Raw genomic sequence first — 14636 nt, 5'->3', positions numbered from 1 at the left:
ACTGGGGAATTCATATCTGGTATGCGGGACAAATCCTGGTGAAACACTGTGCTTGCAGCAGCAGTGGTGGGATAATGAGAATAGCTACTGTAAAAATCCAACCTAATTCTGAAAGTTAGACCAGTCTAGGGCTGGGCATTGAATTCCTTTGAATTCCTGAATATTTAAGATTTTAATTCCTTGCTGTCTGTATCCTGTTTTCTTCTTCCTTTTGCATTAATTGGTATTTATTCTTTCTCCTCCCCTTTTCCTCATCCTTGCCCCCAAGTGTTGCTCAGCTTTGTATATTGAGTTTCCTTTGGCACGCCAGAGATCTGCTGATGAATACCACTTGTCTGAAAAGTCACATAGAATATTTCTTTCTGTGAAAGTGTTTTATGTGAAATCCAAGTGAGCAAGTATTTAGAACTTGCCCATGGCTTCAAGACTCAGTTTTCGGTTGTGTGCAGATGATATTCGAAGCATACATCAGAAATACGCTTAGAGGACAACATTAAAAATTGTCGATGCATTTGGAATGTTGCTCACTGGTTTGGATGTATCCGGAGGAAAAATATCTGAAGGACAGATTGGAAAAATAGGGAACAGCTTTTGGTAAGGATGAAGGCTATTAATCATTGAAACAAATGATCACAAGAAGTTAGAAGATCTCCACCATCCAAGTTTTCAATTTGGTAACATGCTTTTTTAGAGCAGAAGTAGTAACTAGCATTATTTGGTCTTTGAAAAACAGCTTTTGCCTTCAGTCTCTCCCTCTGTAGATCTTGTGATTTTTTTACCCTTGCATTCTCAGAATGATAGCACACCAGTCAAGACACAGTGGTCAAGATGTCCTCTCCTGTCCTGCCCCATGTTTCATATGCTTTTAAAGTCTGTGGTGTAGGAATTACCTCAGTTTTGCGGTAGTGAGGCAGATTCTTTTGCAGCTGTCCCTGAACGTGTGGCAGTGGCATAACACAAAGCCGTAGTAACCCTTTGAGTGCGTTTACGTGTCCCATTTATTAGCTGTTATGTATTCCAGAAATAGAAAAATCTAGCAGCGCATTTCATTCAGTACAGCAGAGATTTGGTGTCTTCATTACCAAGTTTAAGTTGATGTGTGTTAGCTGGGCACAAAAGACTTAATTTCTGTATTTGCTGGGTGGTTGTTTTTTATTTTTCCCCTTCTCTGACATGCTTAATCTTTTCTAAGTCCCCTTTTGTGGCTTTGTTCAGGCAATTAATGTAGAAGTGAAGGTTTCTAAATCAGGATATGCAAGGAAGATTTAAAGTAACACACTGATTATATAATTAATTCTCAGTTGTAAACTCATTTTGATGGAGTTAATTCTTTCCCAGAGGCTGAAGACTAGTTCTGGTCCACCCACAGTGCTGTAATCACCTAAGAAATAAAGAAGCAAAAGGCCTTGAAGGAATGGAAGTTTCACTACTGGTTTTAGGGGAAAAATGCCAGAAACAGGCAGGATATTTTATTTTTAATTCAAACAAAAGCTTCTGAGCTGTGATTTTAAACCATGGGTATCCAAATCCTGTTTTCAAGCAGCATAATATCTTGAGTCCAAAAGAAATCAGAAAGGAATGATACCTGAGGAGGATGGAGAAAACTTGTCTGGATAATGGGACCTTGCACAAATGGGAAAGTGTGATTAGTGGAAGACATATTTAGGATTATTTATTACATCTTCCACAAATGTGGAAATGTTCAAATATAGTTGTCCCCTTACTAATAAATATGGACTGGTGGCTGCCATCTTGATGGACTATTAACTCTTACTGCTTTCAACAGTGTTTTGTAAGGTGCCAGCTTCAGAACACAAAAATAGCCCCCCAAAACCTAAATGATTTGGAAAATACCAATTGCTGTACTTCATTTTTCTGCTTCTGTCTTGCTTAACCAGTGACCTAATCATCCTGTAGGTGTGTTTGGACTGCAGGTTGCCAGAACAAAACAAATGACCAAAAAGCAAATAACAAAATACCTCAAATAAATGACAAAGGAAAGATGTTGAGGAATTCCCAGGATTTTCAAGTGATTCTGCACACATACTGCAGTGCATACTACATGGGTACTTGCTAGCCTATTTTACTCTCTAATAACTGATTTCATTTACAAGGCTTTCTAATCCTAGTCTGTCTCTGCTTTTTCCTTGGTTGGGCATATTTTGTGTTATAAATTGAAAACACCTTTGTCTAGGGGTGATTTTAGCATGCATGCTAGGTTAGAATGTGCATGCAATTGTCATTATATCCTAGGAACTTATAGTTTCTGTTCTATTTGCTTAGTCTGCTTGGTAGCTGCAGCAGAAGTTATGTTGTCTTGGTTAAATTGCATTATCACCACATTTCTAAGCTCAATCGAAGACGTGTAAATGAAGTCAGCATGATGCAGATAGAGCTGACAGATGATCTTCCTTGCAGCTCTGGGTAGCAAGAGTAGGCTTGCCCTGGAATATCACTTTAGATAAAGTGCTTTCTTTACCCCTCTGAATTTGAACGGAATGAAATTCCCACTGACTGGTTCTCCATGAACTGCTCCCTAGCTTCTACTTCCAAGTTTGGTGCAAAAAAGCCAGCTCTGGCTAAGGGACCGTTCTACCATTCCAGTGAGTGAATAGTTAAATATAATCTTAATGTGTCATTTAAATTTGAGCCTAACAAGGTTATAACTGGAGTTGTGTGAAAATGACTTTTTGGTGCTATTTTCACATAAACTGACTATTTATTTATTTATTTTGTTCTGGGGTTATTTCACACCCCAAGGGTTTCATTTTTGTTGGTTGTTTTATTAATGTAAAAATACTCATTTTCACACCCAAATGTGTGATTATTTAAAATGCTGCTTCTATTCATTGTGCACTCACTTGCAACCTAAAGGCAAATATTCAGATGTCTGGAGCTTGATAACTCTGGTGGTTTTGGCTGGCTTTTTCATCTCCAAAATTACTGTGAAGAGAAATGGGCATTAAGCAATTCCAAAGGGTTATAAGTGCTGTAGTGCTGTGTCTGCTTCTCAGCATCCAAGGATGGTTCCTACATTATTCCAACACACAATGATGACTGCAGTCCCCTGTCTCAGATGCACACAAACCCTCTCACAGCATGGTAGTGCCAAAAGGCCATAGGAATGAGCTTTGATGTCTCTGGCCCAGTGTGACTTTTAAGTAGCCTCTGACCCTCTTTCCTGCATGGAGGTATAGTGTGGGTTCACAGCACAGAAGCAGAGTGAATCTTCTCCTTACTCCTACCCATCCTTTCCCCTGCCCCAGCCAGTGAGGACCACAGAGAACATGGATCCAATGTGCATTTCACCAGCATCTCCCCTCTCTGGGCACTGACTGGTTAAAATGCAGCTTAAAATGTCCTTTTTTCCCCCTAAATTGAGCTGATTTTTGAGTGTCTAAATGTGATGTAAAATCAGTGTCCAGGGCTCTGCATTTTGTAATAAGTGAATGTTTTGCTGATTTCTCGCTAGAATATCTGCAACCACACCAATTTGCATGCCTGTATGTGTGTTAGATTGCTGGCAAAGAAATGCTGAATGCTGATAATTGTATACTGATTTCCAAGGCTGATTTAAGTAATTTTGATTTTTAATTCATTCTGTGCTTCCTTTTTATTTCTGCACATGTGTAGTAATGTCCTGTAATGTTGTTGCCTAAAATAAGCAGTAAGAAATGAAGTTGTGAGATGGCTGCTGTAAAAGGAAAATGACATTTTTTCCTTTGATTCCCCAAGTAAAAGAATGGGTCTCTGTATACAGAAGGTTCAAAAAATATTGTATTCACTATCTTGCTGCTAATCTATATAGAGAAAACAGCATGGCTGATGGGAGCTTACAAAGCACAGACAAGTGGTATTTAGAAGTTCTGCACAGGAATATTCTTGTTCTTGAGAAGTCCTGAGCACACAGCACTCCCTTACAGGTCAGCTGGACTCAGGGGTGCTCAGCATCTCTTCTGGTTTGGTATGAAACTGAGTTATTCACTGAAAGTCTGGTCTGAGGTCCTGCAGTTGGTTTGTGTTAGGCGATGATGAAATCTCTGCCTGTGTGCTAAGGAAAAGAAGAAAATACAGGGATCTGCATGTCTTCATTTTGATTATATGTGATAAACCGAGAGTGTGTATTCTCTTCTTCCTTCACTGATATACTTGAGTTTATCGATGCATCCACAGTACTGGGAATCTGACTTTCTTTACCTATCTGTGAACATGTTAGTAAATACCGAATGTATTGAAAGTTTTGGTTTTCTTTTTTTTGTTTTTCCTTTTTTGTTAGGAATCTGAGAAAAAGGGGTTAATAGAGAGAATCCACATGGTCCAAGAGATCATCATAGCTGTTCAAAGCATCTTAGAAGAAATAGCATCATTTGGAGAGAGGATTAAAAAGTAAGTGAGAATTTCTTCCTTGCTTAGTCATGATTCACACAGCCAGGAGGATTAAGGTGGAGTGGATGTCATGTTTTGAAAATGACCTAAAGGTGCAGCAGGAGAATGTGGCCAGTCCCACCACTGCTTTTTCCTTTAGAGTCTTATTCCAGAAACCTTTCCAAAGCATATAGAATCATAGGCTCATAGAGCAGTTTGGATTGAAAGGGACCTTAAAGCTCATCCAGTTCCAGCCCCCCTGCCACAGGCAGGGACAGCTTCCACTAGACCAGGCTGCTCCAAGCCCTGTTCAATCTGGCCTTGAACACTGCCAGGGATGGAGCAACCACAGCTTCTCTGGGCACCCTGTGCCAGTGCCTCACCACCGTCACAGTAAAGAATTACTTCTTAATATCTTATCTAAATCTCCCTTTCAGTTTAAACCCATTTCCTACATGTCCTTGTAAAAAAGGTCTTCTCCAGATTCCTTGTAGGCCCTCTTTAGGTATTATCACCTTAGAAGAGAAGTATGTGCTATACTGGTGTACCTCTCGCATTTGTCTAGATTTCTAGCCTTGTCTGTGATGGGATGGGGAGTTGTGAATGCCACATAAGGGAAAAATATTGCTTGAAGATGTGAGCACAGAAGTATTGAGCATTTCTTTTCATTCTCTTCATAGAAAGTAGGCAGGAATTGATGGTTGGTGTTGCCTTTCCCACGCCCTCTCCATGGTTACAGAAGGTTACCAGTTGCTTATTTCCCTACCCAACACATTGATGTTATTCTCTTTTTACCATTTTGAGCTTTCTGCTTCCTGCTGGTGCCATGAGGAAGACCAAAGGGTTGCATGGGGAGGCCCATAGGGTATTCCTGACCTTAGCAAAGGAGGGAGGTGAAGAGCCTAAAATAAAAAGAAAATCCCCCACACAAACACACACAAACTTTTATAGCTCAATGTTAATTGACCCACATTGTTTTCTGTTTTGAACACAAAGTGATGGTTTGTGATTGAGCCACACTTTAATGAGGAGCTGGGTTCAAGCTAAAAATACAGCAAATGCATGTGCTGTGGTTCCACACTGGACACCCCAGCTGGGTGGAAGTGGCCCAAAGATGTATTCCAGTCTATGAACAGGGCACTGTTCTGCCCAGCTGCGTAGCAGGAAGACTCACAGTGCTTAAGTACTATTAATTCTTGAATTCATTTTGGTAACAATGGTCTTAAAGAACACATTGGGTATTAATGCAGATGCCCAATGTAATTTCAGAAGAATTCCATTGTAACTCAACATTAATGTACCGTTAACAAATTGCTACCAAAGTTTTTTTGTCAGTGACAGACTGAATTGTGCTGCAGTTTCCGTCTGTCACTCCAGTTATACAATCACAGGGAGTTTTAATAGTTTAACTGAATTGAGCTGTTTTGCTATTTTTTTCCTTTAACTTAAGCTACGTTGATTGATAACAGTGTGTCCTCTCCCACCTATCTTTAGTTAATATTTAATACATTTATTGAAGCTTAAAAGTGATTCTTTTAGCATCCTATTAATTCTATCTGTCAAGGGAAGTTTGTCTTATTTTAGAGCCTGATAAGTGGGTCCACATTCATTCTCTCTTCTTCCTACTCCCCATCACTGTGATGTGATGAAGTTAGCAGACAGATTGTACTAAACAGACATGCTCAGATCTGTAAATTCTCCCATGGACTAACTGGCGTTCATGTAGTCCAGGTATCTCAATATTTGGTGCATGCTGTAGAGGTATGTCTTATGGGGGACCAGGAGAATAAAGTAACATCAAAGATGTGTTAGCAATAGCTGCTGAGCTTAAATCCATCATGGTCTTAGAAATAAAGGGTCTGAGTGGAAAAAAGTCCCACTTTGTGCTACAGTGCTGCAAAAGTCTGAAAGACTGTAGTAGCTAAGCCCCTTGAGTGCTCCTCTTGGGAAAAATCTGATGCAGGCTGGTGGTGTGCAGAAGTGTGGCTACTGCCAGCATACTTTAGCTTACCCAAAGCACCCTCCTATATACAATGTAGTCAGAAGTTGCTGATAACAGAAGGAAACAGAAGCCGTTATATGTGTGTTGAGAGGTTTATATAGAATATTATTTCCTAATATGATACAGGGAAATTAACTGCTCATTTAAGGTTTAGCATCTGTCATAATCAATCCATTGCAAATTGTTGGTGTGGTTGAGTTTGGCTGCCTGCCATGTCGTACACTGACGCACATCCCATGTCATCTCCACTGTGGTCCAGTGGAGCCAGCTCAGATAGCTCACACTTGCAGTGTGGCCTCAGCTCCAGATCAGATAATCTGCCCATGAATAATGGAGAGCTGACCAATGAGCAGAGATGTGTGACATGTATAAAGAAGAAACAAAAACGACCTGCTACATGCCTTACAAGTCCACTGATTGCCCCTGAGACTTGATATCAGCCTCTTGGATATCTCCCTTAATCTGCTATAGCATCCCGATGCAGGAACCTGCATATCCACCTTCCAAAGAGACTGTAATTTAAGTGATCTGAATGCACTGAGCACTGCAAAGAGGTCATTAAGATATTACTGGGTAGCAGAATACAGGCAATGTCCAAGAGCAGAAATGTTGAGAAGGGTTTTTCCTTTTTCTTTACAGCACATTCAACTGGACGGTGCCCTTCCTCTCTGTCCTGGCCTGCTTAGTCCTGGCAGCAGCCACAGTTATTTTGTATTTCATACCACTGAGGTACATTGTTTTAATATGGGGTAAGTACACCACTGTGTCTTATTTGCATGCGATCAATACAATATAAAACTACAGAATTAAGTCAAACAAGCTTTACATGACCTGTTAGACAATCAAGTGCTGTTGCTTAGAGGTAAATAAATATGCTATGAACTTCTTAAAATTGCCATTTCCCCTCCACCCCCAGGTGATTTAATGATTTGCTTTTCTTAGGGTTCTTTATAAGTTTCCAAGAGCATTAGCCTAGATGAGCTACTTCTAGTATTGTTGTTCTGCAGAAGAGTAACTAGCTTCCTGGTGCTGGAGCCTCCCAGATGGGCAATGGTAGGAAGTGGACAAGGTGTGTTTTGCAGAGCTGGACCCTGGAAGCATTTTGGGTCTTAACTCTCCTGTACTCAGCCTCGGTGCAGTTCTGGGCTGTAGGGACCCCACATCACCAGGGCTCAGCCATCAATTGCTGCCTTGGCTCTCATGGAGGCAGAAAAGGGAGGTGATGAGAAGGTGGAAGTACAAACAGCCACTCTTGGGGAAAAAAATGAAATAAAGGATTAAAATAAAAGAAAGGGCAAAAGGGAAGGAGAGAAATTGCTTGGAGTAAAAAGTTCAGTAACAAAATACTGCTGTGCTCATGTGGAAGACATGGTGAGTACATAAAAACTATACATCTAGTCAACATCATCTAGACTGACAGGGCCTTCAAATACGATACATGTTAAACAACTACCCTGTGGCAAGGCCTCAAAAGACCTTATGGTATTTTCTGTTTTTTAAAAATCAGGTAAACAGAAAATTGTGTTGGCATTTTGCTACAAGTATATGGCTTAAAAGCTAAATCTCAGATGTGAAGCAGGTACATTTCAGAGAGATGAGAAGGCTGGAGCAGGCATCACATTTGAAATCACTTTCAGGGAAACTACTAGACAGGGGCATGATGGAATTGATTGCTGTATTATGATGCTCAAAGGCAAACAACATTTGATATGTTTTTGCTATTCTTTAAAGTGGGTTAGCTGATTTCACCTATTAGGAAAGGAGCATTGTTCCTTTGCTCTTCTACCACCACACCTTTAGGTAACCACACTACCAGTTGCTATTTCTCAGTGGGGGAATGGTGGCAGTAGGGTGTTAAGTGGCTGCATTGGCACAAAGGAAGAGCTGGGAAGGATGCTCAGATCTCTCACTTGACCATCTCAGCCCATGCAGTTGAGGTGGTGCTGGCTGAGGGCCTTTTCTCAAAGGGAGGAGAAGAGAAGACCTCATGAACATCACAATAATATGAACACTACACTCCCGTGGGTCTCCTGTCCAGATTAGGGACTACCTCTTACATCTGAAGAATAACTAAGTCCATGGAGACAGGGACCTCTGTTGCTGCACTTAATAAACCAAATTACTTACCCTAAGACCCTAAAATAAAGTAAATCTTGCAGTAAGTTTTTACATTTTCACACAGCATCATAATATGGTCATCTTCTTGTCAAATCTGGTTCTGCAAAGAGAGGATAAGCTAGCAGACATGGTGGAAATGGGAAGCTTTAATTTTTCAGAAGAAATGGAAGGAAAAAGGCCTTTACACTGCCCAATTATTTCCAGAGCCCTCCAGTTCCCTGGGCAAGAGGAGAGGAAATGTCTTTGGTCATGGAGGATAGAAGGTTTAACAGCATTCTCTGCTTTTAATTTGTGTATTCTTTCCACAGTATCCCCTAGAATAAATGCATGCTGCAATCTCTCTTTACCACATTGTTGACAACAGTCAATCCCCAAAGTAGGCAAATACCTTTATAAATAACGTCCTCTGCTTTCTTCAGGAGGCACTTGTGAATGATTCCACATGACAGGGAACATGTGCATGGCTTTAAGTCCAAGGCACTGTTTTCACACAGATTTTTACTTGTGAATTCCTCTTCACTTTTTCACCTTGCCTGAATGATTTAGGAGGGAGGGAATAGAAAAGAGTTCTATTATTTTGTTTGCCTTTTTGTTTTTTCCTAGGCATAAATAAATTTACTAAGAGGCTTAGAAATCCCTACGCCATCGACAATAATGAGCTACTAGATTTCCTCTCCAGGGTACCATCTGATGTTCAAAAGGTAGGTAATGAATGGCCACCGCCAACAGAGGCAACAAGCGGCACTGAGAGCGGCTGGTGCTCTGCTTGGGGACCATGATGCCAGTGCACTTTTGAATAATGAAGATAAGGAATTGAGGAAAATCCACAAAGGTGGAAGGGGGAGGGTATTAGAAGAGAGGGGAGCCAAAATCCTTTGTCAGAAGGATAAAATGATTGCAGAAAAATTATCCTGAAAAGACCTACTTTAAAATGATCTGGAAAATCACCCAGCGTGGTTACTGAACTATAGTTTCTGTCACCTTTCTGCTCCGGTATTTGTACAGAGGGAAAGGAAAAATAGTCTCTTTGATAGAGATAACCATCCAAAAGGATTTGCTGAATTCTCCCTTTTCTCAAAAAAAAAAAAAGGGGGGGGGAAGGGCATTATTTCTGTGACTTTGTGCTTGAGCTCCAGGCCTCCCTTGGACAATGCTCTGCTCATCTTTTCCTTTAAAGACAGCTTTGAGATGTGTATTAAAAACCCTGCAGTTGATCAGATCAATCTTCTACCATTATGGAATTATAAGTTTTAATCTAACCAGAGTCTGTCCTCCCTCAATTTCAGTCAAGTCTCTTCTATTTCTTTGAAACAACAACAGTGTCTTAGTAATCTTGCCTATCTTCCTGGGAATTATTTGAACAATAAGTCCTTCAGAATGTCAGGATCTGTTTATTTCTCTTGGAGGAAGGAAAATAGTCTTGCTGGGTAATGAAGCCACAAAATATAAATGATTCTTCCTTTTGTTTTAATCAGCTGGAATCTGTGTCCTCAGGCCCTGATCCTGATGCCCTGGATCCCACTTGTGTTGTACCTTCCTCTGTGAATTGTGGTACTTTCACAGTGAGGTGCTGCTCAGTGTGATTAAGGGGATCACAGTCTTGCCTATAGTGATTTTACTCTGTTGGAGACAGAAAAGTAATTGCTGACATGCAGTGTCGAGGCATCTGGTAGAGGACCAAGGTTGGAAAGGCTTCTGATGCCATTTATTTCAATAGGCCACCAGATTGGTTGGTCTTGATCTTGAGTGAAATCTCGCTGTAGACTGGTGGGAGAGAAGAAAGCTAAACATAAATGATCATGGAGACATTAAGTTTCAGTGTGTTCTTTATTTTTGTCATTGCTCTTGTAAAATACGCTGGATTTGCAGTGATGGTTTGCATATGCCCTTTTAGTGTTTATGCTTAAAGATAAGCTGCTTTTCTGTTTATGCTTTATTTAACATTTACATTTATAACATTTCCTTGAGTGGTTTCCATCATTTGGGGATCCTTTAAGCTTTCCAAGGAAAATAACTATTTTCTATGGGAGGAATGATAAAAGTTCCTAGGCTGGGACAAACCTTCTCAGAGTTTTCCAGTAGTCCTAAAAATAGAGAGCTTATGTGACAGCCATACGCTCATCCGTGGAAGATCCAAAGTCCCTCTGTCTATCAATGTTTTATGTTTTTAGTTTTCCATGCTATCAATGCATCATCGTTTCACTGTGGTACTGTGATGAGTTAAGAAATTGCTTCTGTCTGTGCTACAACCATTTGTATGCAACCCACACGTGTTGGACAAAAGAGGAATGAAAAAGATGGCATGTTCAGCAGAAGTTGCCCCATGATTTCGCTGGGAATACTTTTCTGTAGAACAAACGATTTGGAGATTACGCCATCCTTGTCTGTTTATAACACATGCTTTAACCATTATATTGTGTATGGAATTGGTCTGAAAGGTGGGGGCAGCTTTGTCCCGGTTCTATTTGGGAAAATATTTTCCTTTTTAGAAATGATTATGTCAGCATCCTGAGGTCTGTGGACGGTTTTGACAACCGTCATCTTACTGTGTATTGGGATCCACTTGAAACTCCTGACAGAAGTTCATTAAACTTACAGGTTAATGCCAGAAAGATAAGAAAAAGACCTCCCAAACCAAAACAAGCCCAAAAGATCTAGCCTACATTGCTGAAATCAGGTAGAACCCCATGCATCTCATTAGAGAAATCTGCTTTTAATATTTTCGTTTCAAGAAATGATGCATGACTTCTCAAATCCTTCCTGCAATTAATCCCCCATGTTCCTGTGTTTAGAAAATGATTCATTACTTTTGAACCTTCCTTAGTTTCCCTTGGTTTGTCCTCAGGGAGCCATTAACACACACTGTAGTGAGCTAGAGTTACCTAACTGCAAACGTCATGTCTGTTTGTTTTTACAGGTGCAGCATGCTGAATTGAAACCATACAGCAGCTCCAGTCCCATTAGGAAGAAGCGGAGCGCGCTATAGGATGCAGCGTGATTTCGGAATGCAGCATCTCCCTCCGTACCCCCTACGCATGAACATGAGCTTCCCTCCTCCCGTTCTTGCTTCAGAACAACACTATAATCACTGCAACAGACTCACAGACTTTGGTTTTTGAGTTTGGTTTTTATTTGAAGGTGTGATTTTTTTTTATAAACACCTATGTTGGGTTGTCCTTTTTGGGTTGCCTTTTGAGCATGGAGCTGCAGCCCAAAAAAGAGCAAGGTGGAATGTATGAACTAGGTTTTGGGGTGGGGAGGAGAATGGGAGAGGATGGTGCAACTGCACTACTTTATTTTTTCCCTTTGGTTGCAGAGGCTGGATGTGGCGGCACTCCCTGTTTTATGTAGGAAGAGATAATTTCGCTTAGTGTAGCAGATCAGCTGAGCTGATGTGAGGAGATGCTCTGAACCAGTTTTTAACATATCCAACAGATTTACATTAAGATATGAAAGCTATTCTTTTCGGAGTTAAATCACTGTGCCTAGGAAGGTTTAAGCTCTGAATTAACGAGTCTTTGATACCCATCTTCTGTTCAAGCAGTGTACATTTTAAGAAGTTTTTTATCATAATTAGCAGAAAGAGTGAGGAGCTCCAACAATATCTCAATATTTCATCCAGCACTTGTGGGGTTTTTTACCCATTTTTTTCCATCCACCCCTTCCCCCCTTCTTTTTTTAAAGCCCACCCTGTGTTTAACTCTTTGGCTACTGAAATCATCAGGGTTCCATTGCTGGCAATGGATGCATGAGAACATTCTGCTGTAAAAGGATTAAGAGACTGTAGAAAAGCCTGACTCGCTGACCTGAAAAGACTCTGTTGACTTGCCTTTTATAATTCCATCTCATCAGATATTTTCAGCATAGCTGTTGTTTTCCTGTCTTAATCCGAAGGGGTCAACACTACACATTCAAGAGGAAAAACACATTATAGCCTTAAAGAGACAAGTGCTTGTGCAGAAAGACAGCATAATGCCTGAAAACGCAGTTGTGCAATAGTGCAAACTTTGGTCCACCACTGATATCTTGGACTCCTTCCTGGTAGCTCACCAGGAGAGGATCAGAAAGTGAAGTCATGTGGAAACTGAGCAACGAAGAGACAGAAGAAAGGACCCCATTTTCTATTCTGAAGAGAATGTGATTTCTTGCTTGCTTACCAGTCTTTTGGCTACTGTGCTTCTGCTTTATATAATTCAGATAACCAGCATTATTCATGTTGTTTGGCAGGGGAAACAAACACAGAATCCTATGTAAACCTGCTTAATTTTGGTGAGAGTGTAGCCCTCCGTCCTTTAGGTGCTGTAGGACATCACTGGAGCAATTTGTCACCAAAATAAGTCAAGAGCTGGAGTTGCTGCTTGTAGTTCCCAGGCAGGGGTTGCCACCATCATCACCTGGGGTAGTTGACAGTATGAAGAAATAGGGAATCCTGAGAGTCAGGTTTATGTTTAACAAAAGATGTCTTTGGAATTCATGTAATTAAAGGTAAAATGGGTAAAACCTCACTTATGGATCAGTGTTCCAAATGTATTTGAGCTATGTGGTTCAGTAATTCAATCCTGTGGTCCTGTTGCGTGAATTTGAAGACGGTGTATTAACACCAGAGTATCTTCCACTGGATTATTGCTCAGATTCAGTGATTTCTCAAGAAGTTTATTTTTCAAAGTAACAAGCCCCACTGTGCCTTTGAATGAGAGAGGCACATTTTCATAGGCTCGATTGGAGAAGGAATGTATTTTGCTCATGCAAAGCTGTGTAGCTGTGAGTGGAAAGGATAGAAAAAAGATTATCTTGGTTTAAAAGCCACAAAAACACCTCTTTTTCTGCACGTGTGCTTGTGTACCCATGCATATACAAAGCTGTGTATAAAGAAGAGTACATGTATAATGTATTTATAAGCGAGTGTGTGTGGGAAAATGGGTGAATATACAGATTTTAAAACCTTGAAGATGTTTATGAAAAATGCCAAAGATTCTGAAGCTTATCTTGCGTCTGTTCTTCTTCATTTTGTATCTTTCCCGGCATGTCTCTCTGGCTGAGCCAGATCTCTGCATGATTTGATTTACTTGAAGTTAATGAAGCTGGTTGGAAAGAGCCTTGTAGAAATTACAAAATCTCCAGTAAATCTCCTCTTGTACATACAATAGATGTCCACGGACCCCTTTTGTTAAACCAGTTTCTCAATCTTCTCTGTAAACAATGCCTCATTGTCTCGCTTTAAACTATCATCTGGTTTATCATACTGAGGTCTTGTCATTTTGTAGGGACCGAAGTCAGACATATTGAAATAGGCATGTGAGATCTGACCGTTTATTTGAGTGGAAACATTCCACTGCAGGAAAATTGTTTATTTATTCAAAAGTTGAGACTGATAATTTACTTTTTTTTCTCCTATAGATTTTTCCATGTGGAACTGATTTCTCTTCAGGAGACAGGGTGATGTCTTTTCTTTTTAGTGTAGATATGTTGTATTTCAGAATAATTTTTGTTAGATTCTTATGCTGGAGGCGTACCAAACGAAGAGGTTTGGATGGTCCAGTACCTATATATGTTGTAATGAGCTCTTTGTTTTGATAAATGCTGTTTGAAATGCAATAAACACTTGAGGTTGAGCTGATGCTTTTAATTTATCCGGATTGTGAGATACAGAATCATAGAATAGTTAGGATTAGAAAGGACCTTAAGATCATCAAGTTCCAACTCCCCTGCCATGGGCAGGGACTCCTCACACTAAACCATGTCACCCAAGGCTCTGTCCAAACCAGCCTTGAATACCGCCAGAGATGGAGCTTTCACATCTTCCTTGGGCAACCCATTCCAATGCCTCACCACCCTAACAGTAAAGAACTTCCTCCTTATATCTAATCTAATATTTCCCTGTTTAAGTTTTAACCTGTTACCCCTTGTTCTATCACTGCAGTCCCTAATGCATAGTCCCTCCCCAGCCTCCTTATAGGCCCCCTTCAGATACTGGAAGGCTGCTATGAGGTCTCCATGCAGCCTTCTCCAGGCTGAACAGCCCCAGCTTTCTCAGCCTGTTTACATGTGGGAGGTGTTCGAGTCCCCTGATCATCCTCGTGGCCTCCTCTGGACTTGTTCCAACAGTTCCATGTCCTTTTTATGTTGAGGACACCAGAAATGCACACAATAC

The 14636-nt window shown here is 40.6% G+C and overlaps 1 protein-coding gene across 2 annotated transcripts in view; it reads left to right on the top strand.

Annotated features, from left to right (window-relative positions):
- MCTP2 (multiple C2 and transmembrane domain containing 2) overlaps positions 1-14097 on the top strand; it is a 122438-nt gene extending 108341 nt beyond the window's left edge. For both annotated transcript variants that reach the window (XM_005148772.4, XM_031048683.2), the window contains 4 exons: positions 4277-4386; positions 7007-7116; positions 9089-9186; positions 11403-14097. In XM_005148772.4, coding sequence (XP_005148829.3) covers positions 4277-4386; positions 7007-7116; positions 9089-9186; positions 11403-11471 — 387 coding nt within the window. In that variant the 3' untranslated portion in view covers positions 11472-14097. The remainder of the gene's footprint in view (positions 1-4276; positions 4387-7006; positions 7117-9088; positions 9187-11402) is intronic.
- The last annotated feature ends 539 nt before the right edge of the window (positions 14098-14636 follow it).

This window comes from Melopsittacus undulatus, chromosome 9 (assembly GCF_012275295.1).
Source record: "Melopsittacus undulatus isolate bMelUnd1 chromosome 9, bMelUnd1.mat.Z, whole genome shotgun sequence".
Classification (NCBI taxonomy): domain Eukaryota; kingdom Metazoa; phylum Chordata; class Aves; order Psittaciformes; family Psittaculidae; genus Melopsittacus; species Melopsittacus undulatus.
The sequence above is the reverse complement of the archived record's forward strand: the minus strand, read 5'-3'. Positions and strand labels throughout refer to the sequence as shown.